The sequence below is a fragment of the Lepidochelys kempii genome, chromosome 7, assembly GCF_965140265.1.
Source record: "Lepidochelys kempii isolate rLepKem1 chromosome 7, rLepKem1.hap2, whole genome shotgun sequence".
Lineage (NCBI taxonomy): Eukaryota > Metazoa > Chordata > Testudines > Cheloniidae > Lepidochelys > Lepidochelys kempii.
Genome location: NC_133262.1, coordinates 48,993,830 through 49,018,574, shown reverse-complemented (window position 1 = coordinate 49,018,574; position 24,745 = coordinate 48,993,830). Strand labels below are relative to the sequence as shown.

Genomic DNA, 24,745 nt, shown 5'->3' with positions numbered 1-24,745 from the left:
GCCAGCAACTGGCTCATGCCCTATGTACAAGATGGAATATCCCTACCAAAAGTTATTGTGGGCATAAGGTGGCAATAGCATTGCTAGGGCGGACAAACAAGGCAAGCCCATTGCTGGTATAGGGCTAATACAAGGTGCTATAGCAGATCGCACGGTGGTAGGCTGGCTGCCATGGAGATTGCCTGGGAACGTGGAGCGAGTTCAAAGGGCCGCCACCCATTTGAAATCTAGCCCGTTTCAATCATGAGTGAAATGTCTCTCCCGGCCCTGCCCCTGTCAGTTCTGTGGTATTACACTCACACTTCCTCCTCTGTGATGCTTTTCTCTGCCGTCACGGTATGGGGACCCACTCAGACTGCAGGAGAAGCTGGCTAATGCCTGGGCTGAATGGAGGATGTCACCCTGGTGTAGCGACCCCTGCTGTACACAAGGGAAACGACTGCTGGCACAGAAGCAGCCAACCCAAATGGCAAGCAGGGGTGGGCTCAATCCGTGCAAACAGCTATTTAGCCCTGCGTACACTAGGAGTTGCACTGGTTCAGCTACAGTGGTGGCTGGCTGGACTCAGGGGAAATCGCTAGTACAGACCAGGCCTAATTAAATATGGGCCCCATTCAGCAAAGCACTTAAGCACATGCTTGAACTTTATGGTTAAAAGTTAATACTGCTGCCAACTCTCACGGTTTGATTGTGAGTCCGGCAGTTTCTGGAGTATTTGTTTAAAGCTCCGGCTGGTGGCATCAAGAGATCACAGGAGAGTCTCGGCTTTCATTCAAAGTCAAAGGCAGTTTCTAGCCCTCCTGGTTGCAGAGGAAAGCTTGAAAACATGACATACGTGTGCCCCAAAAGCTTGGAAACTAAAAATCTAAGAAAAACAATCCCACAATTATTATTAGGTTGGTTTTTTTTCAAATCTCATGGTTTTTAAGACAATCTCATGATTTTGGCAGGCCAGATTAAGGATTGTTCTGCATTTAAAGTTGGCAACACTTGAGTTCAGCAAAGCACTTAAGCATGTGTTTAACAGGGATGGTTTGCTGACTTGGGACCTACTTTATGGGGAAACCAGGGACTATTTCCCAAGTAAGGTCAAATGTACAAAGTAAATAAATTGCCACGCTACCTGGAATGCCATCCTAAGGGGCGGTACTTCCTGGATTGCACTACTGGTGCGTGGAACTTCCTGGAAGGAAATCACCCAGTACTGGTGGTATGATGTAGTGTGAGGGTAGGACATGTAGCCTGATCTCACCATTTGATCTTCTAACACCCATTTACATAGAGACACTTGCCATCCCACTTCCTGTGCTTCCTACTCAATGGAGTTTAATTAGCAGACAATAATCGTGGTATCGCATGCAAAGGATGAAGGTGGATGGGAACCTGGGAGGCAGTGACCATGATATGATTGAGTTCAGGATCCTGACACAAGGAAGAAAGGAGAGCAGCAGAATATGGACCCCGGACTTCAGAAAAGCAGACTTTGACTCCCTCAGGGAACTGATGGGCAGGATCCCCTGGGAGAATAACATGAGGAGGAAAGGAGTCCAGGAGAACTGGCCGTATTTTAAAGAATCCTTTTTGTGGTTGCAGGAACAAACCATCCCAATGTGTAGAAAGAATAGTAAATATGGCAGGTGACCAGCTTGACTTAACAGTGAAATCCTTGCTGATCTTAAACACAAAAAAGAAGCTTACAAGAAGTGGAAGATTGGACAAATGACCAGGGATGAGTATAAAAATATTGCTCAGGCATGCAGGAGTGAAATCAGGAAGGCCAAATCACACTTGGAGTTGCAGCTAGCAAGAGATGTTAAGAGTAACAAGAAGGGTTTCTTCAGGTATGTTAGCAACAAGAAGAAAGTCAAGGGAAGTATGGGCCCCTTACTGAATGAGGGAGGCAACCTAGTGACAGAGGAGGTGGAAAAAGCTAATGTACTCAATGCTTTTTTTGCCTGTCTTTACGAGCAAGGTCAGCTCCCAGACTACTGCACTGGGCAACACAGCATGGGGAGGAGGTGACCAGCCCTCTGTGAAGAAAGAAGTGGTTTGGGACTATTTAGAAAAGCTGGATGAGCACAAGTCCATGGGGCTGGATGCATTGCATCCGAGAGTGCTAAAGGAGTTGGCGGATGTGATTGCAGAGCCATTAACCCTTATCTTTGAAAACTCATGGCAATTGTGGGAGGTCCCGGATGACTGGAAAAAGGCTAATGTAGTGCCCATCTTTAAAAAAGGGAAGGAGGAGGATTCGGGGAACAACAAGACAGTCAGCCTCACCTCAGTCCCTGGAAAAATCATGGAGCAGGGCCTCCGAGATAACTGGCTCTGTGGATGAGGGGAAAGCAGTGGACGTGTTGGATCTAGAATGTTCTCAGTGGTAGCTGATGACAGAACGAGGAGTAATGGTCTCAAGTTACAGTGGGGGAGGTTTAGGTTGGATATTAGGAAAAACTTTTTCACTAGGAGGGTGGTGAAACACTGGAATGCGTTACCTAGGGAGGTGATGGAATCTCCTTCCTTAGATATTTTTAAGGTCAGGCTTGACAAAGCCCTGGCTGGGATGATTGAGTTTGGGGATTAGTCCTGCTTTGAGCAGGGGGTTGGACTAGATGACCTCCTGAGGTCCCTTCCAACCCTGATATTCTATGATTCTATGACTGTGGAGACTTTAAACTCATTGCTGCTTGTATTGGAAGGTCATTTCCTTAGCAGCCACTCAGACGGGCCCTAGCTGTGGTTGCTTCTGTTTTTGTTCTAACCCAGGCTGCCATCAAAAGGCTTGTGACTGATGACCAGCAGCATTCCTGCAAAGCAGTCACTCTGTAGCTGTAATAAAATGCCGGGGCACTGACTGTCTCTGCTCTCACATGCTAAGCAGGGCCAGGCCTGGTTGATATTTGGATGGCAGATTGCCCATTAAAAATGAATGATTAGGCCCTTTTAACTTTGGGTCAGCGCCCCCAGCGTGGCTGAGGTGCCGTTGCTTAGGCGAGATGACAGAGTTGTCAGCTTGTGGCTCTTACTACTGTAATAACCCTGCATGCAATGCTACTCTGCATGGAAAGCCAGGGCAAAGGTGTGGCCAGACAGGGGCCGCTCTACCACAGATGCCCAGGCACTGACTCCAGCGAGATTAATGGTAGAGACAGAAGGACAGGTGCTGTGACGGGGCGATCGCTGAGCAACCTGGGGCTTGTGCCATTGAGAGCTTTGTCTAGGCTCAGCTGGGAAGGGAACTGGGCACTCGCAGCAGCGCTGGAGTAACAGCCCCTCACCGTTCCACCGTACCAACACATTCTGTTTCAGCTGGTGCTCCCAGGTTGCCTCCGGGATGCGCCCCAGCTGGAGTTTGGTGCCATGACAAAATTCCCCAGAGGAGAAGTGATAACCGCCGTGTCCCACTCAGATTCCTCCTCGGCAATGGGTAATTCCTTTCTGCCTCTTAACTTTGCCTCTGCAGTTCCAGTGGACCCAGCATTCTCCTTCATTGCCTACCATTCGGTATGTGCAGCATGACTGTGGGCTGCTAACAGCTGCCATGCTCCCCAGAGGGGGCTGCATTTCGCTTCTGGGTAAGGTGAGGCTTGTGAGCGCTGTGGAGTTATGAAAGTGCTTTGGGTTCCTCTGTCCTATGGAAATGGAAGGGGCGGGTGTAATGGGCTCCCTCCTATCTCTGTTCCAGGATTATATCTTCTACCTGGAGCCGGAGAAGCTGGAATCAGGGAAAGGGAAGTGTTCCTATGACCCCAAGGTGGACAGCGTCTCAGCCTTGATAAGTGAGTCCTTCTCTCTTGCGACTGCAGCACTGCAAGGTGGCCAAGGGGACCAGGGCTGCTCTGGCTGGGCCCTGCGGTGCTCCAGAGGGACACCCAGCTGGTTCTTGGCACTGATTCCAGGACCATAGATGGTCCTAGACCAAGAGGGGCAAAGGGGTATAGTGGTGTCAGCCATTGCCAAGGCACAAGACCAGGAAAGGGCCAGAGCAGCAAAGGGGAAATGCAGACAGGGCTGTTGCCTAGTCTCCATACGGGGAGATGTCTGCAGGGGTGAAGGTGGAGTAGCCAAGGCCCGGGGGGCACCAGAGCCCAAAGATCTAAGCTCGGCTGCTCGCCAGAACCACCTCAGCCAGGGCAGGAAGGTACCTGAGCCCTCCACCAAGGGACCAGGAGACTGGGAAGGTGCCCAGGCATGTCAGAACCCAGTTGTGGCCTTTAATTCATAAGCTCCGGCCCAGAGCCAGGAGGGACCTGGCTGGTTGACTCACAGGGAATGCAGCCGCTGCAGATAACGTGTCAGTCTTGTTGAGCTACTCTGTCCTCCCTGCTGCCACCAGTTGAACCCTGGGTCACACTCTCCAGTGGTGCCACACGACCACTCTCGCTGCCCAGGGAACCTCCAGGGGAACTCAACAGCCACAGAATGCCTGCTGCCTGCTCTGGTCTCGGCTGCTGGCGAGCCCTGCCTTGTGCAGACACTGCTGCACTGCAACCCATTCGAACTTGCCACTCCAGCGAGAAGCAGCCACTTGCAGGTTACGGGGAGCTGAAACCAGGAAGTGCATGGGCTGGGGTCCAGGTTGAGGAGGAAGCTCCAGAACTCCTGTCCAGGCTTTGCCTGGGACAAGCCAGAGAGCAGAGCCCTGGGGAGCCGGCTGTTCTCTTCCCGGCCCCGGCACACACGGTTCCCCTTGCATGAACCTGGCATGGCACTCACCTGAAACAGATGCTGCTGGCCTAACACAAGGCTCCACCATGACTCCCCATTGCTCAAGGCTGGGGAAGTCTCTCCCCACGAGCTCCCATTTTGTGCCTCCCCTAGGCTGTCCCCCACCCCCTTGAACTAGCCAGCGCCACAACTGCGTGGGGGTGGCTCACAGACCCCTGCTCTCCCTCCCAGCCGCATCAGAGCAGAGCAGTGGGCCGGGGAGGGACCTGCACCAATCTGAGTTGAGTGCCAGGGCTGGTTGCATGCCAGGGAAATATTAGGTGGTTTGAGACCAACGTTAAAATGAGAGGTGATGAGAAGCTGTTTAGGACTGCAGGACGGGTGGCTGCTGGGGGGCTGCTCCCCCCTCCCTGGAGACATTAGCCTGGCGGTGTTCTGCAGCTCTGCTGAAGGTGGCTGCCCCCAAGAAAGCCAAGCAGGGATCTGAGTCCAGGGCCCAGCGGCTGTGGGGCCAGCAAACCCAGTCCGGGTGTGTGGGAGGGAAGGCAGCAGGTCGAGACACACGCAGACGGGGCACTTTGGCCCAATGTGAGGATTTGGAGGGCTGTGGCATGGCAAGAGGCCCCCGGATGCCACGGTGTTGGGTGTGGGACGAACCTAGGTAGAACAGAGTGGAAATGGGGTAGGAGAGGCTCCGAAAGCCACCGACAGATGATGGAAAAATCCCCAGGGCGTCTCTTTCCTCAACAAGGTCAGATCCAACCCCGGCGTAGGAATGGCCACAGTGAGTCAGCCCCATGTGCTAGGAGCATCTCCACCCCAACTTCCTGTCCTATTTCTGTCCCTATTCTCCCCATTCATTTCCCATTTCCTATTCCCCTCCCCCCCCCAGCTGATCAGGCGCAGCCCCGGGCACTGCTGGCGCCCTCCTGAAAGGTGCCAGGCCACAGTGCATGGCAGCCCTGGTGTCCATGGTGCTTTGCCCCTGGGGTGGCGAGGGGCAGGGATGGCTGGGATGGGGTTGCAAAGGGCGAGAGACCGAGTCGGAGCAGTGAAATAATGCGGGTCGGTATCGATGTCCTGCCGTCCCCGGGCCTGTCTGGGCAACAGCTGTGCCGGGCTCCCCCAGGAGCACTAGCCAAAGCTCTCACTTACTGCTAATCCCCCTCCCTCCCCCCGCCCCTAGGCCTTGCAGGGCCTCGGCTGCCTTTGATCCTCTCCAGGCACAGGTATTGCCTTACACGCCAGCCCCAGCACTGCTTCGTTCATTGGGGAGCAGCTGTGAAGCAGGGGGATGGCAGCCAGACCTGGGACCGTGCCCCCGCCACAGTGCCAACCGGGCACCATGTGGGAGATGGAGACCTGTCTAGGAGCTGACAAGGAGCTGCGGTCCCTCTCCCCAGAGGGGAGATGGAGTGCTCTCAGGGCTGCCCCAGGCTCTCTCCCCTGGGCTTTCTCCCCACACCCAGGGGCCCCGCGCCAGCCCATACACTCTAGGCTGAAAGGGCATTGCTCCTGGACAGCCTTTGAGACAGCTCATGAGTGGCACAAGTTGGTGACCCCGGTGTTGCAGGAGCAGCAGGTTGTGACTCCCTGTCTTTGTCCCATGGCGTGTGCCGCTCGCAGTGGACGTGGGCAGCGAGGATCTGCCAGCTCCTGGGGTGTTGTGGGCACCAGTCGTCTCCTCACTGGCTCCCATGGTGGTGTCCTGCATTCCACCCCCGGCCCCAGGATGTCCTGGCGGAGAGAGGGCATCAGCCAGGCCCCCATGCCAATCAGCACCACCACCGCCCGCAAGCTCCCCCTTTGGGCAGGGCTTGGGGGCAGGACAAAGGGTCTACATGAAGAGGGGCTGGGGGGTCCTCAGGCCCCACACGCTCCCCCTTCAGGAACTGCTCCCCCCCACACCCCAGTCTCTGCTGACCTCTGCCTCCCACCTACAGATGAGGAGCTATATGCTGGCGTCTACATTGACTTCATGGGCACGGACGCAGCCATCTTCCGCACCATGGGCAAGCAGACGGCCATGAGGACTGACCAGTACAACTCCCGCTGGCTGAACGGTGAGTCTGGGGGAGCTGCGGGTGGGGACGGGCCGGCATCGTGCGTCTCCAGGACATGGGATGCTGCCCAGGGGCCTCGCGGTCTGTATAAAGCCCAGTGCCTGGCTGCCCTCTGGCCTGCCATTCCTGGAGCTTCTCTGGGGCTCATATAGCATGAGCACTGCATCCAGGATGGGGCCCACATCCCACAAGTGCCCTGGAGATCCCCACCCCCTGCAGCGTTTCAGGAGAATCTCCATGGCTTAGCCCCGGTGGAAGGCAATCGTGGCCTCGTGCCAGCTTGGCAAGGCTGTGCCAGGTACATGGTGTAACGATGCTGGCTTTGGTGGGACACGACTGAGATTACCAATGCAGGACAAATTGCTTAGAGCAGGGCAGTCACAGCCCCAGGCTGGTGGTTCTCCACCTCTAAGGGAAACCAAACCAGCCAGCCAGAGAGGACTTCGGTGTCACCCCACTGGCTAACCATAAGTCACATAAACAATTTCCTTAGACACTACAGTTTCCCAGTATCACCACCAGTGCCACTTCTTATAGGGATGAATGGTGATGAAAACCAATACCCCAGTAAAAGAAAAAAGGTTCTCCTGACCCCAAAGGACCAAGCCCCAGACCCAGGTCAATATACCAGTCAGATCTTAGCCACAAATCACGCTGTTGCCAATCCTTTAGAATCTAAATTCTAAAGGTTTCTTCATAAACGAAAAAATATATAGATGAGAGCTAGAATTGGTTGAATGGAATCAATTACATACAGTAATGGCAAAGTTCTTGGTTCAGGCTTGTAGCAGTGATGGAATAAACTGCAGGTTCAAATCAAGTTTCTGGAGTACATCCACAGCTGGGGTGGGTCATTCAGTCCTTTGTTCAGAGCTTGTTCAGAGCAAGGTTCCTCCAGAAGCAGGATTAAAGACAAAGTGGAGGGATTTCCAGCACCTTTTATATACTCTGCCCTGTGGAAGGACACCCCTTTGTTCTTACTGTGGAAAATCACAGCAGCAAGATGGAATTTGGAGTCACATGGGCAAGTCACATGTCCATGCATAACTCCGTTCTTTACAGGGGCTGATGCCGTTGTTTACATGTTAGTTTGAACATTCTCCAGAAAGCTCAGATGTGGATTGGTGTCTCCCAAAGTCCATTGTCAGTTAAGTGTTTCTTGATTGGGCACTTACTGAGAATAGTCCTTTCTCAAGAAGCTGACCAATTGCTTCACTGAGGCTACTTAGAATTAAAACACATTGAGATACAAGTACATAGCCAATATTCATAACTTCAACTACAAAAATGATACACACATACAGATAGCATAATCATAACCAACAAATCATAATCTTTTAATAGACACCTCACATGACAACCTCTGTACAATATTTGCTGCAAATATATAACAGTGGTTGCAACAATGATCTATATGGTTACAGATTATGTCAATAACGTCACGCATGGGGCAGCCTCGGGGTGCAGTTTTCCCTTTGCCCGTGGTATGCCAGGCAGAGCTGGTGAAGTCACAGCCCTGGGGGCTCAGGGCAGGAGCGGGCAAGGTGCGTTTTAACCAGGGTGAAGTGAACGACAAACTTTCCTCGACTTCCCTCCAAGCCCCCAACTTCCCTTCACCCCCCCTCAGCTTTGTGCCTTCTCCCATGCCGCCCCTGTGCTGGGAGCCATCACTCTCTTCCTTCAGAGCCTGGCACCAGGGCATTTCCACCCCCCTGAGCTGCTTCCAGGGCCCCCTGGAGCCTGAGGCCTGCACATCTGCCCCCTTCTGATTCCTGCTGGCAGTTCTGCCTCTGCCAGCAGAGCCCGCGACAGTGGGCTCCTGCCGCCAACCCACTCACGGTCGGGGGCATTCATAGGCAGCAATCCCCACTCTGGGTGTGTGTCCAGCAGTAAGAGATCTTTCTGCAAAGATCCATCAATGCATGCTTGGCCCACTCCATCTTCAGCGGGCACCACAAAGGTGCTGCCTGCCTGCCTCCTTGCCAGTTTCTCAGGCACTCCCACCATGGCAAACCGCTGTGAGGGCCCCAGCAGGAATGCCGAGCCTCCTGGTTCTGGTCACAGCGGGTCTAGACATCCCAAAGGCCTCCCACGCAGCGACCTGCTGTGGAGCTGCGGCGATGCTGGTGCCAGGGGGCAGTTCTAAGGCTGGGCCCGTCTCCTTCCCTCAGCAGTTGTGTAGAACATGGATGAGCGCAGTCACTGGTCCACTGGGAGCACAGAGAGATTCCACTGCTGCTCCCCTCTGCGCCGGCCAGAACCAGGCTCTAAGTCCTTGGGTGCCCTGCTTGGGAAGCTTGTGAGCACTGGAAATACCAGAAGAGCAAATGGGATGGCCACCATCTTGGCCTGGGGACCTCCAGAGCTCAAACCAGGAGGTGCTAAAGCTTGAGCTAGAGCCCAGGCTGGGGCTGTGAAAGCCTCACCTCCTGTGGCCCATGCAACCCAGGAGGAAAACAAATCGGAAGGTTGATATCGTCCCAGGACACAGAGCAAAGCAATTGGCGTCTGGCTGCATTCTCCCCTCAGAGGCGTTGTCCTCATTGAGCAGGAGAACCTGTCAGACTGGGAAGTGGTACAGACAGGACATGGCTGCCTAAGACCAGCCGTTGCCTAGGACGGGGGTCAAAGTTTCATCCATGACATAGAAGTGCCCTGCTGAAGAAGGTTCTTACTGAAGGACCAGGCTAGTGCTGGAGCTGAGGAGGAACTCTGAAGCATCCCTGACCTGTTTTGCCAGGGCAGCCCTTCCCTGGTATAGTGATCTGAAAGTGTGAGACCTGCCCCAGGTGCATGACCTGAGACACTTGCAGATGTGCACCCAGACTCACCAAAATTCAGGCCAGTCAACCCAGTAGCTGCCAAGCCCTCATGGCTCCATCCCTGGAAAGTGGACAACCAATCAGCAGCACTATGTCCTCAGCCACCTTCAGACCTGGTAAAACCCAGAAGAAGTGGTGGCCATTTCATCAGGCAAGGACAAGAATTCCCTCCCAGCATGTGAACCTCAACGAAAGGGTCTTACCAAAGGAACAGGGAGTCCCTTGAAGACCCATGTGGGGTCTGGGGGAAGTGCCCACACAAACTCAAGTATTGCAGAGCCAAGTCCTGGAATAGAAACAGCAAAGGACAGAGAACAAATAAAACTGATAGATAGATAGATAGATAGATAGATAGATAGATAGATAGATAGATAGATAGATAGATAGAGTGTGGGAATCGATAGATAAATAGATGTGTATGGGAATGGATGGGTGAGGATGGAGGGATATGTGGGTCTGGATCGATGGAAGGGTCTGTATAGAGCAGGGGTGGGCAAACTTTTTGGCCTGAGGGCCACATTGGTTTTCCAAAATTGTATGGAGGGACGGTTAGAGGAGGCTGTGTCTTCCCAACCAGCCAGACGTGGCCAGGCCCCAGCCTCCTATCCGACCCCCCACACCCCTGCTTCTCGCCCCCTGACGGCTCCCCTGGGACTTCTATCCCATCAACCACCCCCTGCTCCCTGTCCCCTGACCACCCCCGGACCCCTCACCCCTGACTGCCCCCTGCCGCCCCATCCAACCCCCCCCATTCCTGACTTGCCCCCCGGAACCCCTGCCCCATCCAACCACCCCTTCTCCTTGTCCCCTGACTGCCCCCAGAACCCCTGCCCCTGACTGCCCCCCACCACCCCATCCAACCCTCCCTCTCCTTCCTGACTGTCCCCCCAGGACCCCTGCCCCATCCAACCCCCCTGTTCCCCGCCCTCTGACAGCCCCGTCCCCTATCCACACCCCCACCCCCTGACCACACCCCCAACTTCCCTGCCCTCTATCCAACCCCCTCTGCTCCCTGCCCTCTTACCATGCTGCCTGGAGCACCAGTGGCTGGTGGGGCTGCAGCCGCGCCGGCCAGAGCACCAGGTCAGGACACAGCTTTGCAACTGCACTGCGCACGCTGAGGCTGTGGGGGAGGGGGAACAGCAGGGGAGGGGCTGGGGGCAAGCCGGGGAGGGGCTCAGGGACCGGGCAGGAGGGTCCTGCGGGTTGGATGTGGCCCACTGGCCTTTGTTTGCCCACCTCTGGTATAGAGGGATAGATGGTTCTGCATGGGAATAGTTGGATGGGTCTGAATGGGAATGGGGTGTCAACCCCATCATCTGCAATAACCAATCCAGAACATTTCTCTCCTGCTCTCCCTCCCTTCTCTGCTGCAGCAGAGGGAGATCCCTGGTGGAAAGTATGCCTGGCCTTCTCCCAGTAGCACCTGCAACTGTGACAAAGCAGCAGTGACAGCTGAGTAAACTGAAGTTGGAGCGATCATATTATACCTCTGGGCACAGTAGCTGCAATTGAGAAGGCAGAGCTGTCACCATGGGCTTGGAGGCATATTGATTGATGATGGACAGAGATTCTAGCAGGAACAGCACAGACTTCCAGCTGCCAAACAGTTTCCATTCAAACTTCCTGCTTCCAGTTGCTCGAAAATTGCTGGAGCTTCGGGGCTGAAATTTCCCAAGCGTGGGCTCCTTCGTGTGAATTGATATCCAAACGTTTGAGCAAAACACTGTCAAGCCATTTTGGAGTCCAAGGAGAGTTGGGAGCCGAGGGGGGATACACTTTTCTCATTATTAAGAAAAAAAATCATCGGACTTTTGTACAGCACCTTGAGCACTGGCACAAGTGGGGGTAGGCCACTGACGTATGGTATGAGACATGCCAGTGAGAATGCATGGGCATCAGTCTGCATTATGGCCTCAGTGAAACATGCATGCCAGATGGTTAACCATGGTCACCCTAACCACAGTCAATGCTCCTGTCAGAGTCAGTGGCAAAAGTCCCCCTGGCTTCCATGGGATTGGTCACAGGATATGTTGTTGCTGCAGTTAGCCTGGGGGCTTGGCAGCTAGGTCTGAGCAGCCAGGTTAGCTTCGTCTGGGTCTGAGCGTCCCCACTGCAAGGCCCAAGCTGTGCTATGGTGTCTTCACTCACCCGTGTGCTTGCAGCAAATCCCACAGTTATTTGTGCTGTGGAGTCCTTCCTGGTCATTTGCAGGAGAACTTGTCTATCCTTTGGGAGGACTTGTGGGAAGGCCCTGGAGGCTTCTGGCTAGGAGTGCATTCCCCCAAAAGACAGGGAGTTCTCTAGATAACTAGTTCCACTTTATGGGCTTTATTGCTAGCTAAAAACTTAGGATATTACATTAAAAACTGTTAAGAGAAAACTCAGGTTGCCTTGCTGAGCATTCCAAAGCCACAGAACCTTAACTGCCCTGTGTGTGGGTATTGCCATAGGGTGTTTCTTGACAAATTCACATGTTGTTTTGCCAGCCGGGGGGGCAGCGGTGCCACGTACTGGCCTCTCAGTAGATTGCAGGGCAGGCTCACAGCGCTGGCATTTCTGGTTGCAGACCCGGCGTTTGTTCACGCCCAGCTCATCCCAGACAGCGCCGAAAGGAATGACGACAAGCTTTACTTCTTCTTCCGGGAGAAATCAGCTGATGCCCCACAAAGCCCTGCTGTCTACTCCCGCATCGGGCGCATCTGCTTGGTATGTACCTGGCTCCCCACGGCACCTCCTGCTGGGAATGGCTGGGAGCTCCCCCCACAGACAGAGTTCCTGCTCCATTCTCTACAGTGCCCCCAGCTGGGCCTGGAATACCAGCAGTGTCCCCCACAGATTGAGCTCCTGCAGGGAAAAGATGGGATTTGAATAGAGTAGCTGGGGACCAGCAGTGTCCCCACACAGCCAGCGCTCCTGCCCCCTCCCCACAGTGCCCCCTGCTGGGAGAGGCTGGGGCTGGAATACGGGGTTGCCCCCCACAGCAAGCATCCCCTGTCCCACTCCCCACAGTGTCCACTCCTGGGAGAGGCTCGGGCTGGAGCAGCTGGGAGCTCCCCCACAACCAATGCCCCCTGTCCCACTCCCCACAGCACCCCCTGCTGGGGGAAGCTGGGGCTGGAGTAGTTGGGGAACCCCCAACAGCCAGCACTCTTGCCCCTCCCCACAGCGCCCCCTGCTGGGAAGCCCAAGCTAGGAGGACGAGCCTAGCTCACATTCTGGTTGCCCAGGTGCCTGAGGATGGTATTTTCCCCCCTGGTTTAGAATGACGACGGAGGTCACTGCTGCCTTGTCAATAAATGGAGCACGTTCCTGAAAGCCCGGTTCATCTGCTCCGTTCCAGGGCCTGACGGGATCGAAACGCACTTCGATGAGCTCCGTAAGGGCCGGTGGGCAGGGGGCACGCCGGGCAACGAGGTGTCTGGGTGGGGCAGCGGCTGACCACAGACCCCAGAGGTGGTAGCAGACAGAACCTCTGTGCTGCCCGAGTAGTCACTGCAGGCTGCAGCGTCTCTGAGCAGGGGCATCGCTTGTGGCAGGGCAGCGCCACATCTAGGTCCCCAGCGCCTCCTGGGGAGCTCACAGGGGCCTTCCTACCCAGCCAGGAGCCTCTCTGGAGGCTCCCAGTGAAGTTGCTCTCGGCAGAGGCTGGGAGGCAGCGCAGTCCCCAGCAGCTTGTCAGCGCCTGCCGTGGCACGTGATGGATGGGCTGCACCCGGGAGCAGGACGTGCCATCCCATTGCCAGCTGGTTCCCTGCGCTTTGCTTGCCTAGATCAGAGGCTCCCCTGGTTCCTGAGGGGCACTGTCCCCAGCCTGCATCTTTCCCACTGGTGCACGCCCTGCAGCCAAAGCATCCCCTATGCGACAGTGCCCTGGGCGAAGCCAGATGTTCCCCCCACAGCCAGCACTCCTGCCCTGGTCCCCACAGCAGCCTCTCCCCTGATGGGAGAGACTGGAGTAGCTGGGAGCCCCCCGACAGGCAGCGCTTCTGCCACGCTCCCTGCAACGCCCCCTGTTCTCTCTCCATCTGCCCTGTGTCCCCCAATCCCTGCAGAGCTCTGGGGCGTCTCCCTGGCTGTTGATGCTTTCTCTTCTCCCCTCAGAGGACGTGTTCATCCAGCAGACCCAGGACGTGAAGAACCCCATCATCTACGCCGTGTTCGCTGCCTCTGGGTGAGCCCACTGGGAGGGGTTGGGGATGGGTCTCCGTGGGGACCAAGCTGGGTGCAGCCCCTGCTGAGTGAGTGCATCCCCATGGGAGCGGAGGGGGGAGCACTGCAGCAGGCCCTGAAGCCCAAGGATGACATGGAGGGGTTTCTGGGGGGAGGGGAGTAGATATCGGAGGTATCACACTCGGGGGCAAACCCTCCTGGTGCAGGGCACGCTGGTCAGGCTTGTCCCACCACAGGCAGAGGGTTCTGGTTCAGGCCTGTCCTAGCACAAGCAGAGAGGGTTCGGGGTCAGGCCTGTTCCAGCACGGGGCAAAGAGGTTTCTGAGTCAGTCCTGGCACAGGCAGAGAGGGTTTGGGGTCAGGCCCATGCCAGCACTGGCAGAGAGGGTTCTGGCTCAGGCCTGTCCCAGCATGGGCAGAAAGGGTTCAGAGTCAGGCCCGTCCCATCGCTGGCAGGGAGGATTCAGGGTCAGGTCCCCCCAGGTGAGAGCAGTGCCCCGTTGGGCCCTGTTCCCCACTCCCCCTGGCAACCCCCACCTCCCTACCAGCATGGCCTTCCGTTGCACCATCTTAGCTCAGGCAGGAGGGGCTCCATGGCCTGAGACTCCCTCTTTTCTGCCTGCACCAGGCCCAGGAGTGGGGATCCCTCTCGGCTTCCCTCCCCAACCTTGGGAACCCCGCAGGGCCGGGTGCTGGCCTGGGCAACGTTGGGCTCTGCCCCATCTTGGCATGGGCCTGGGGCTGGCACTCCCTATCTAGCCACATGCTCCCCGGGGCTTCGTGGGCGCAAAGGGGTCTCTTTCCTCCCACAGAAGCCTACCCCACCCATCCAGCTGATCACTGAAGGGGGGCAGGGGTGTCGGGGGGGTCTTGCACTACCCCAGAGGAGGGGATCCCAGCCCGACTGGGGATTCACCCAATGTCACCCAGAGCCCCGGAAAGGATCACTCCCACCCTCGGCAGGGAGTCACACACTAGTTCACAGATGGGGAAACTGAGGTACAGAGAGGCTAGCGACTGGCTCAGGGTCACACCGCAGTCCTGCGGCAGAGCCTGGCATGTAACCCAGGAATCATGGCGCCCAGGCTGGTGCAGTAAGCATGCGGGCAGCCTTGCGGTGTGCCAGCTGGCGTCACTGAGTCAGTCCTAGCTGGAGAGGTCATGCTGGGCAGCCACTGAGGACCTTGATCCCTCCGGATCTGCCTCTGCAGAGATCCAGGATCACAGGCATCTGGGTGGCGCTGTTTGCTGGACATGTCCGGGCATCGCTGTGCCATCACCTTCACAGCCAGTGGTGCCCGGACACCCCCATGCCAGGCTAGGATCCTGGCACCCTGGGAACAGGCCCCTCACATACATTTGGGATGAGCGTTTCTGGATCCCACATGAGCAGAGCTCAAGGTGCTGTCCCAATACAACTGGGCAGGGTCCCTGCCAGGCAGGGCAGGGCGGGGCATGGGTTCAGGGTGGGTCTGACAGAGGTGCCCCCTGGAGATAACGTGATGCTCCCCCGCACCTCAGGTCCGTGTTCAAAGGCTCCGCCGTGTGCGTGTACTCCATGGCTGACATACGCATGGTCTTCAATGGGCCCTTCGCCCACAAGGAGGGACCCAACTACCAGTGGATGCCATACACAGGCAAGATGCCCTATCCGCGCCCAGGCACTGTAAGTAAATCGGGGCCTCCTGCCAGAGCACCCAGCCAGGACAGGCAGTAGGGGAGCGGGGGTCCTCTGGGGATGGCTGCAGTGATGGGCACCGGAGGTGTGGGGCCAGGGGCACAATCACAGAGTGCCCGCCAGTTTGTGTGTGTCTGGGCATGGACCGCCCCTGTGCAGAGACTCTGATGCTTCCTCACCAGGAGTTCTGGGACCTGCCTCACTAAAGGGCCTAGAGCGACTCCCCCGGTGTCTCCCAGGAGAGCCAGGGGGTGGCAGACAGGCTGTGGCCATGAAGGGATGCACCTTGCCAGGGCTGGGGGGCTGGGCAGGGGGATGAGGGAAGGGCCACGAGATAGTGCACTCAGTGCCAAGGGAGTGGGGCTGGCACTGCCCAGCCCTGTGGGGAGCTGGCTGGCTCCAGGCCTGGCCATGGCCTGTAGAGCCTTTCACCACTGCCTGGGCTCCACCTAGCCTAGCCTGGCTTGGGATCAGCCCCCTGTCAGCCTAGCGCTGGGTGGGCTGGGGTCCCCTACCGGGGCCCCCCCCCCACTCTGAACACCCTCAAGCCCCTCTTCCCAGCAGAGAGGCCAGGGACTGAGAGGGGCCCAGGGAATTGGGCAAAGGGCACTTTGGCCCTGTGGCTGCCTGGCCACCTGCTGCGAGGAGAGGGCATCCTTGTGTGGGGTGCTCAGCCCAGTGCTGGCCCCATGCTGGCCTTGTGCCAGGGCTCTGCCAGCCCCTGCACCAATGGCACGCAGCATTCTCTGCCAGGACAGAGGCTCCCCCTGTACCACAACCTCCGGCCTGGGCAGAGGCAGGGGCAGGGCACAGGGGCAGCACAGTGGGGAACGAAGGAGTCAGAGGCTCCCCACAAAGGGGGCACACATGAGATGGTTGCTTTGGGTCGGGGTCTCATGGCACCTGATGCTGGCTGCAGGATGGGTGCGCCAATGCCTTCAGGAAGGGAGAGGTGGGCAGAACAATGCCCAGGGGCATGAGCTGTCATGCAGGATGGGTGGGGTGGGGGCCGTGCCATGTGGTGGGGTGCGGGGGCTGTGCATAGGGAGGCAGGCCATGCTTTGGGGTGGGGGGCTGTACATTGGGAGGCAGGCCATGCTTTGGGGTGGGGGGGCTGTGCATCGGGAGGCGGGCCTTGCGGTGCGGCGGAGGGACCATGCCTCAAGGGACTGGGCGGAGGCGGTGTCATGGGGTGGGGCGGGGGGAAGCCAGGCCATGGGGTGGGGCTTGGGGAAGCCAGGCCACTGGGTGTGGGGAGCGGGGGACAGGTCGTGGGGTGGGGAGCCGGGGGAGGCCGGGCCGTGGTTGAGAGGAGGGAGGTCAGCCTGCCCGCTCTGTGTTTCAGTGCCCGGGAGGCACCTTCACCCCTTCCATGAAGTCGACCAAGGATTACCCAGACGAGGTGATCAACTTCATGCGCACGCACCCGCTGATGTACCATGCCGTGTACCCCGTGCACCGCCAGCCGCTGGTCGTGCGCAGCAACGTGCACTACAAGTTCACCACCGTGGCCGTGGACCAGGTGGACGCAGCCGACGGGCGCTATGAGGTGCTTTTCCTGGGCACAGGTACCCGCAGACGTGCGCTGGAGACACACAAGCCATGTGGGAGGGCACACTGCCTGGCACTGGGCATGGCAGGGAGCTTAGTCCTGCTCTGGGCCGACTCGCCAGGTCAGCGTTGCCAGGGCTGCCCTGCCGCGCTCTCCCCGTCAGACGTGCCTGGCCACTGCGAGAGCTGACGATCAGCTCGTTGACAGGGGAGCCTGGCAGAGAATTCCATCTGGAGTCCCCCCACCCAGGGGCTGCCCCAGAGCCTGTTCCGGGGGTGCGGCAATCCAGGCCAGGCTGTGTATTCAGGATGAATGGAGTGGGTGCCCAGTGGTGACTCCAGCCTGGCACAGAGCCGGGGAGGGTGTGGGGATCTGGAGGTGAGTGTTCGGCCCCCCCAGGCTCCTGGCGTGAACAATGCCCAGGGGCATGAGCTGTCCTGCAGGATGCATGGGGAACGTGTTGCCCTCAGCAGGGACTCAGCCACCAGAACTGGGCCGCACCAAGCAGGGCTGTAGGTGGGGCAGGGTCTGCACTGGCTGTTGGTTCCTCACCCCTCATGGAGGGATTGCGCCAGGCTGACGCCCTGGGCAGATCCCAGCCCACCCTGTGCTGGGCAGCTTGGCGCTTGCTGGACCACGTGGGTCTGGGTCATCTGGGGCCGTGGGGGCAGGGTCTGTGCCAGGCCCCCAGGGAGCCAGCCTAGGAGGCAGGGGGCTTGTTTAACTGGGGGGCTCGTGACAGAGCGGCCAGCGCTGCCTCGGCCCCTCTCAGGGAGCCGTGCCCTTGGCTGCCAGCCGACCCGGGGAGCCCAGCCGGCGCCACCACACAGGTGGCAGGGAATGCTAACGACCCAGAAAGATCCCATTTGCTAACGAATGCGCTGCCTCCTGGCCAGCTGTTCACTCAGCCGCCCCTGCACACGGCAGCCTGGCCAAATCCTCCCAACACCTGTCCCGCCCATCAGGGAATTTCCTCCCTGCCCCAGCATCAGTGTAACGAATCGCCAGAACTCAGCTGTTCCTTCCCCCGGGGGTAGGGGCTGCAGCAGCCTGTGGGATGGCGTGGGGGGTTCAGGCTGGTTCCCGGATGGAGATGACTGCGCCAACGGCACTTGATGGTAGTGAGGCGCTCCCACACCAGTGCCCCTGCCCTGCCAAGGGTGGGGTGCCCAGCAGGATGTGGGGGAGGGGACAGGGCTTCCCCATCGCTGCCTGGGCAGCCCTGCCTGCGAGCCAGCTCTCCCCAGGCCCAGGATCAGAGTCCCAGACCAGCATCAGAGTCCCAGACCAGCCTCGCTCTGCGTTGCGCAGCTACGTTCTGTTCATCCGCCGCTGCACTGCCCCCCAGAGGCAACTGGTTTGAGTGACGGGAGTTGGCCTGTCCCACCCCCAGTCAGTGGCATGTGCTGTGAAGTGCTGGGCGACCCGCGGGTGAGGGGCCAGCCGGTGCCATGTGCGTGTGTTCGTTGGAGCAGCATGTTCTGCAGCGCCCCATGTGCACGGGGCCCATCGCGGGGGCCCACACCGAAATCAGAGCAGACGCCGGCAGCTTTGTGAGTTCCTCCTGCTGGTGCTGCCTGCAGGGCCCCCCGCCTCTCCCTGGCACTCCAGCGGAGGCTTCGCCTCAGAGATCCCCAGCCAGGCGCAGCGGCTGCTGGAGAGATCCAAGCACCTGAGGCGGCACTGGGCAGCTGGATCCCCCTGAGGAAGATGAAGCCGTGACTCTGGGGTTCAGTCCAGGCCCCGGAGTCCTGTGCTGGCTAAAAGCCTCGTGCTGATCCAGCCTCAGCGTGTTTATAAAGCTGTGATGGCGGGGTGGCCTCTCCCTTCCCACGCCATCCTCATCGGCATGGTCCCGCGCCCCAGGCTGTGGCAGGGCAGAAGGGTCCATCCCGCATGGCACTGAGTGCTGGCTGTGCCTTGCAGATCGCGGCACAGTCCAAAAGGTGATCGTCCTCCCCAAGGACGACTTGGAGACCGAGGAGCTGATGCTGGAGGAGGTGGAAGTGTTCAAGGTAACGTCTCCTGGTTCTGCGTGCATTGCACTCTCAGGCCTTGCTGTGCCCCCCGCCCCCCTGCCATGGCCTGGGACAGTTCTCCCTCCCTCACCCCCAGCATCAGGGAACCTCCCTTTCTCCTAGGCAATGTAGCGGCAATGTGCAGCAGGCTACCACTGCAGCTTCATCTGCGGCTTCCCAGCAGGCACCTGGGCCCTGATCCAGCACTTGCTGGCGTCAGTTGGGGGTGTCACGGGGCCCCGTCAGCTGCTATGAGGTGCCCAGTCCCATGGGCTCTGACCTCCGGCATGGTCAGTGGCAGGAGGTGAGCACGCCATTCGGCGGGCTCCACAGAAAGTATGAGAGCCCTGCTACTGCAGCTTGCTGAGGGAGCGCTCCAGTAGATCATGTGCCAGCAGCCTGTTCCCGGCGCTAAGGAGCCGGGGTTGGAGCCCTGGCTCCCTGGGGCATGTGTGACTGCTCCAGGGAGAGGGTTTGGTGCCAATGAATTTGTTTCTGACTCTGTCTCAGCCCTTTGCTCCCTGTGATCAGGAGCAGCTCCGAGGGGGCTGAATGACCCAGACTAACCGCCGTGCTCTCATTCCAGGTTCCAGCCCCCATCAAGACCATGACCATCTCCTCCAAGAGGGTAAGCCAGTGGTGCGCTGCAGGGAATGGGGTCCTCACGGGTGTCGCCCACCTGGTGCAGATGCCAGCCCAGCCACGGCACTCCCGCCTGCTGAGGAGGGATGGAGATTCCACGTGTTCCTAGCTGGACAGGGACTTTCCGAGCGTCCCCAGGGGCTTCCACCTTCATTCGCGTAGCACGGCCCGTGGGCTCAGATGGGCTCTGTCGTTAACTCGTGGGGCGGGCGTGGAAAGGGTCACTCAGAGATCTGAATGCCCAGCCCCGCTTGCGGAAGCACCAGGGGGCCGGCTCGGCGGGCGATGCGCAGGGCGTACCAGAAACCCGCTTGCTCTGCCTCAGCCAGCCCCGGGGAGAGGGGATCTGCTGGGAGGGTGCAGTTCCCGGCCATTTCCGGACAAGCGCCGCGCTCTCAGAGAGGCAGCCCCTCCTCGTTCCCAGCTGGTGGGTTTGGCACCTGGGACAGTGCAGGGTCTGCCGCAAGGGGGCATCTCACCACGTCCCCTTTGCCCCCCACAGCAACAGCTGTACGTGGCCTCGGCCATAGGCGTGACCCACCTGGCCCTGCACCGCTGTGACGTGTACGGGGAGGCCTGTGCCGACTGCTGCCTGGCCAGGGACCCCTACTGCGCGTGGGACGGCAAGGCCTGCTCCCGCTACTCAGCATCCTCCAAGAGGTAGGGGCCAGCCGCACTGCAGGGGCGGTTGTACCAGGGCCCAGCACAGGGCCAAGCAGTGCTAGAGGGAGGGGCTTTTATACGGGGGGACCCTGAGCCCTGCATGCGTTCTCGTACTCACTGGCTGGGTTTGCCAACAGGGCGCTGGGAGACAGCGTGGGGGGGCAGGGGACTCTGTATCTTCGATGAGAGGCAGGATTGGGGCTTAGCCCCAATCCCCGCGGTACGTGGAGGGGGGTGACCGAGCCCCGCACACTGCAGCCGAACTCCACCCACGGGGCTGCCCCAGGTGGTTGGGGACACCCTGCGACTGTGAGCAATTTTCCATCTGTGCCTTCTCCCCCTCCCACAGGCGGAGCAGGCGCCAGGATGTCCGACACGGCAACCCCATCCGCCAGTGCCGGGGCTACAACTCCAATGGTGAGTAGGGCCAGCTGGCCACCCTGCCCCTCCTCACACACACGGCGGGTACGTCTGGGACATGAGGGATGGAGAAAGACGGCGAGATGTGGAATATGTAGATTAGATGTCCTCTCCTAACTCTCTGGGTTGGGTCGGGTTCGCAGCGTTGTGCTTATTCCATTGTCCGACCCCCCGTCTCCTCTGCCCCACTCCAGCCAACAAGAACACGGTGGAGGCTGTCCAGTACGGGGTGGAGGGCAGCACAGCCTTCCTGGAGTGCCAGCCCCGCTCCCCGCAGGCCACCGTCAAGTGGCTGCTCCAGAAGGACAACAGTGACCGGCGGAAAGAGGTAGGAGGGTGCGGCGCTGGGGGGTGCCTGGAGGGAAAGGCCCTGCAGCCCACTGCCTGCTGTCTGGGGTGGGGGGCCAGGCTGGCATAGCGGGGGGCTGCAGGTTGGGACTGAGGCAGTGGGGGAGGCTTGCATGGAGCCTGTCTCTAATCTCCCCTCCCGCCCTCTGATGACCCCTGCCATGCCCGACTGTATCTCGCCCGTTCTAATGCTCTGGCCCTTGGCCTCTCTCCCGTCCAGCTGCGCACAGAGGGCCGGGTGCTGCGGACGGAGCAGGGGCTGCTCCTACGCTCCCTGCAGCTCTCAGACAGCGGTCTCTACTCCTGCACGGCCACTGAGAACAACTTCAAGCACACGGTGGCCAAGGTGCAGCTGCACGTGCTGAGCAGCGAGACAGTGCACAGCGTGCTCTTCCAGTCGGAGGCGCCCGCCCTGCAGGCCGACGGCGACGTCTCCACCTCTGCGCTGGGCATGCGGGCTGGCCTCCCTGGTGCCCCCGGGCCCCATTACCAGGACCTGGTGCAGCTCCTCACCCAGCCTGAAATGGGACTCATCAACCAGTACTGCCAGGGCTACTGGCGGCATGCAGCCTCCAGCCACAAGGAGGCGCTGGCCAGCCTCAAAGCCAAGGAGCTGCAGGAAGAAAAGAAGCCTCGAAACCGCCGGAATCACCAGCCAGACGTGGACCAGCTCACATGAAACTGCCACCAGGGACTTTGTAATAACAGTGCTATATTCCCCCCCCCTTTTAATATTAAAAATATCTATAAATATATATATAAATATATATATATACACACACACTCCCCCACTCCCTTTCAAGACAGTATTTATTTGTAGGTTGTACATAGTCCATGGGAGATGCAGTCCCACCCTATTGCCCCATGGCCTTTGGGCAAGATAGCCAGGTTCCCAGAGGCACCCTGGCCAGCAGCTTGTCCTTTTCTCTTCCTAATGTCTACGGTACTGTAAAATAAAAGGCAGGCACCAAGTATGGGGGTGGGGCTATGGTAAGATCCCCTCCCCCAGTCCCTCATCAAACCAGAAGCTCTTGATGCTAACGTAGGTATGAGCCAGCGCAGGACCCTCTGCCCACTCTCTTGATCCCAAGCCAGAGTGCTGGCACCTGGAGGGGCCACTCTCTCTCTCTAGCTGGGAGGGGGTGTCTCTGAGCTGGGGTGCCATTGGCAGAGCTGCCATGTTCCCTCTCCCCCTGACATGGGACCCGTTGGGGAGCCTGGGTTTGGTCTGTTTCCCACCAGTGCCCTGGGCATTGATGTGTGGTGGGCCCGAGCTGGGGGGGTGTCTGACTTAGGAATGGGAAGTCCATGCTGGGGGTGGAACTTCTTGGCCACTGACAATATCCTTCCCCTATTGGCACTGGACTAGGAAGGGACTGGCAGGGAGAGAGGGAAGTGGTCCCAACAAGGGGACTGGGTCCCCAGGAGCCTGGCACCCATCGTGCATGCACGCCCAGTTGCATGTCACTCCTGGGTGCTTCTTGAATTCCCAGGGAGGCACCATCGTTGGGCTAAACCCCATGGGAGTCGAGGGCACAAGGCCAGGCTCTTCCACCCACTGCTGGCCACGCGTCACTCCTGCAAGGGGTATGCTGGGAATGATATCACAGGCTCAGCCTGGGCTGATTGGTGGATGATGTGATGCCCTCAAGGAGGTGGAGCTGCAGTGGTATAAAAAGCTGGCTCTGCAGCCGGGTTAAATCAGGGATTCAGGAAGCAGGAGGGGTGAGGATGTCAGCTGCAGCTGCGCTCCTCTGGTGCCAGCTGCACCTAGCAAGCATGCCCCTTCCCGGGCTCTGCTGCGGTGGCACCTTGGAGGGTACTAGGGAGACTGGGCATAGGGGCCAAAGCTGCTCTCTGGTGGAATGGATGGGGCAGACACTCCTCCTCCCTCCTCCTCGCCCCCCCCCCCACCCTCGGAGGTGGGAAGAATTCCTTTTGGCAGGTGGGGTGAAGTGAGGAAAGGACAGAGCAAGTAGGGGGATGGAGCGAGGTAAGGCGGGGAGCAGGCAAGGTGGGGAGCAGAGGCAGGCAATGGGTACCTGGACAGCCGGGTCCCCCCTACTGAGTGACCTTGGGCAAGTCACTCCCCTATCTGTGCCTCAGTTTCCCCATCTGATTACTTCTCATTATTTATTTAGCCATGGCCCCACTGCCACTGGACCTGGCAACACCAGCCTCTCTGCTGTGCGGCTTCATGATGGGGGGGGGGGGCAGGGGGAGAGAGAAGGGTCAGTATTGAGTTGTGAGGCATTGTGGGTAGTGAAGTCCTGGGGCGCCCGGTTGCTACCCTGGCCCGTGTGTGGGAGCTGAGTAGTGGGTCTTCTGGCAGCTACACTGATTGGGAGCTAGAGCAGAGTGTATGTGGGGACGGGGCCAGTGGGATGGGGGGGTGAAAAAAGGGGTTGTGGGAAGGGGCTGACTGGCTGACAGCGCTGCCTGCATTCAATCCCTAGGCCTAGTGGCCACAGCCACACTCACCCTGGCAGACCCCAGAGTGCTTTGCAAACTGGACTGACAGGGGCACTTCACCCACTGCTAAAATGCAGCTACCTCTGGGGAGGGGCAGGTTACAACAGAGCCTCTGCCCCACAGCTTAAGTCAGGACTCCGAAGCTGACCCGGGAGCTGGGGGAGGAGGCAAATTGGGCTCCAGGTGCCTGGGGCAGGCATTGGCTGCTGCTGCTGCCGTGGGAGTTTTAAGGCCTGTGCTCAAAGCACCTGCCCAAAAGGGCTGTTAATTGGTGGGGAGAGACCGAGCCTGGGGTTTAACCTGGCTCCCTTGCTCCCAGCCTGTGCTGTCCGGAGTCATCACTAGGGGCCAACCTCAGCCCTGGGTTGAGCAGGGGGTCCAGCTCCTGGGCTCACAGAGCTGCTGGCATGTTGCCCACACCACCCCAATAGTTCAGGCCAAGTCCGTGGCTGGTGCAAAGTAGCGTGGCGTCATGGCCTGCCGTGGGTATTGGTGGGGCTTCGCCCCTTCCCACCAGCTGAGGATCCGGCCCTGGCCCCTCCGGAGTCAGGTGCCCGTCCTCCCACTAGCGTGGCATGGTCCTCTTGCACATGGGCACTCCATGGCCACTAGTGGCTGTAGCGCTGCCCGCTGGGGAAATCCAGGCAGGCTGGAGCAGTGGAGCCAAGCAGGGCAGGAAATGCTACCCAGACAGCACACAGGGAGGTTACTCAGGCTCAGGGCAAGGGGGCTGGCCCAAGGGTTGGGGACACAAAGAGGACTAGGTACCAGTCTGGGAGAAGGCACCATTAGCCACCAGGGTCACTGCCCCATCCGAGCCACGATGTGTGGCTGCACACTAAGGAAGCCAGGGCAGTACTCACGGCACTAAGTGCTGATTCTCCCTGGGCAGGGGAGACTATAGCACGGAGATCAGCTCTCCCCAAGCAACTCCTGGCTTTCTGGGGCTTAGGTGGCAAGTATATGGGGCTATAGAAATTAGTGGCTAGCCCCATGGAGGTCTGTAATGAAAGCTAGGCAATACTATGGATAACTACCCATGATTTCAGATGAGAGAAGAACATGTGACAGGGTCATCATGCTGGGACACACTTCACCCTGCAATTCCACCACAGTCAGAGTGCCTGGGCGCCCTGGGGGCTGTGCCCATCTCTATTCACATGACAGGCATCCGAGAGTCATCCATTGGTTTTCCTCTGAGATAACAATGCCAGGTTCCTTACCCA

The 24,745-nt window shown here is 58.7% G+C and overlaps 1 protein-coding gene across 3 annotated transcripts in view; it reads left to right on the top strand.

Moving 5' to 3' along the window:
* The window catches only part of SEMA3F (semaphorin 3F), a 111,699-nt gene extending 88,263 nt beyond the window's left edge, over positions 1-23,436 (top strand). For all 3 annotated transcript variants that reach the window (XM_073352603.1, XM_073352604.1, XM_073352602.1), the window contains 13 exons: positions 3,686-3,779; positions 6,612-6,731; positions 12,123-12,262; positions 12,818-12,932; positions 13,658-13,727; positions 15,248-15,392; positions 16,750-16,972; positions 18,883-18,971; positions 19,561-19,602; positions 20,119-20,276; positions 20,629-20,696; positions 20,894-21,027; positions 21,268-23,436. In XM_073352603.1, coding sequence (XP_073208704.1) covers positions 3,686-3,779; positions 6,612-6,731; positions 12,123-12,262; positions 12,818-12,932; positions 13,658-13,727; positions 15,248-15,392; positions 16,750-16,972; positions 18,883-18,971; positions 19,561-19,602; positions 20,119-20,276; positions 20,629-20,696; positions 20,894-21,027; positions 21,268-21,726 — 1,857 coding nt within the window. In that variant the 3' untranslated portion in view covers positions 21,727-23,436. The remainder of the gene's footprint in view (positions 1-3,685; positions 3,780-6,611; positions 6,732-12,122; positions 12,263-12,817; positions 12,933-13,657; positions 13,728-15,247; positions 15,393-16,749; positions 16,973-18,882; positions 18,972-19,560; positions 19,603-20,118; positions 20,277-20,628; positions 20,697-20,893; positions 21,028-21,267) is intronic.
* The last annotated feature ends 1,309 nt before the right edge of the window (positions 23,437-24,745 follow it).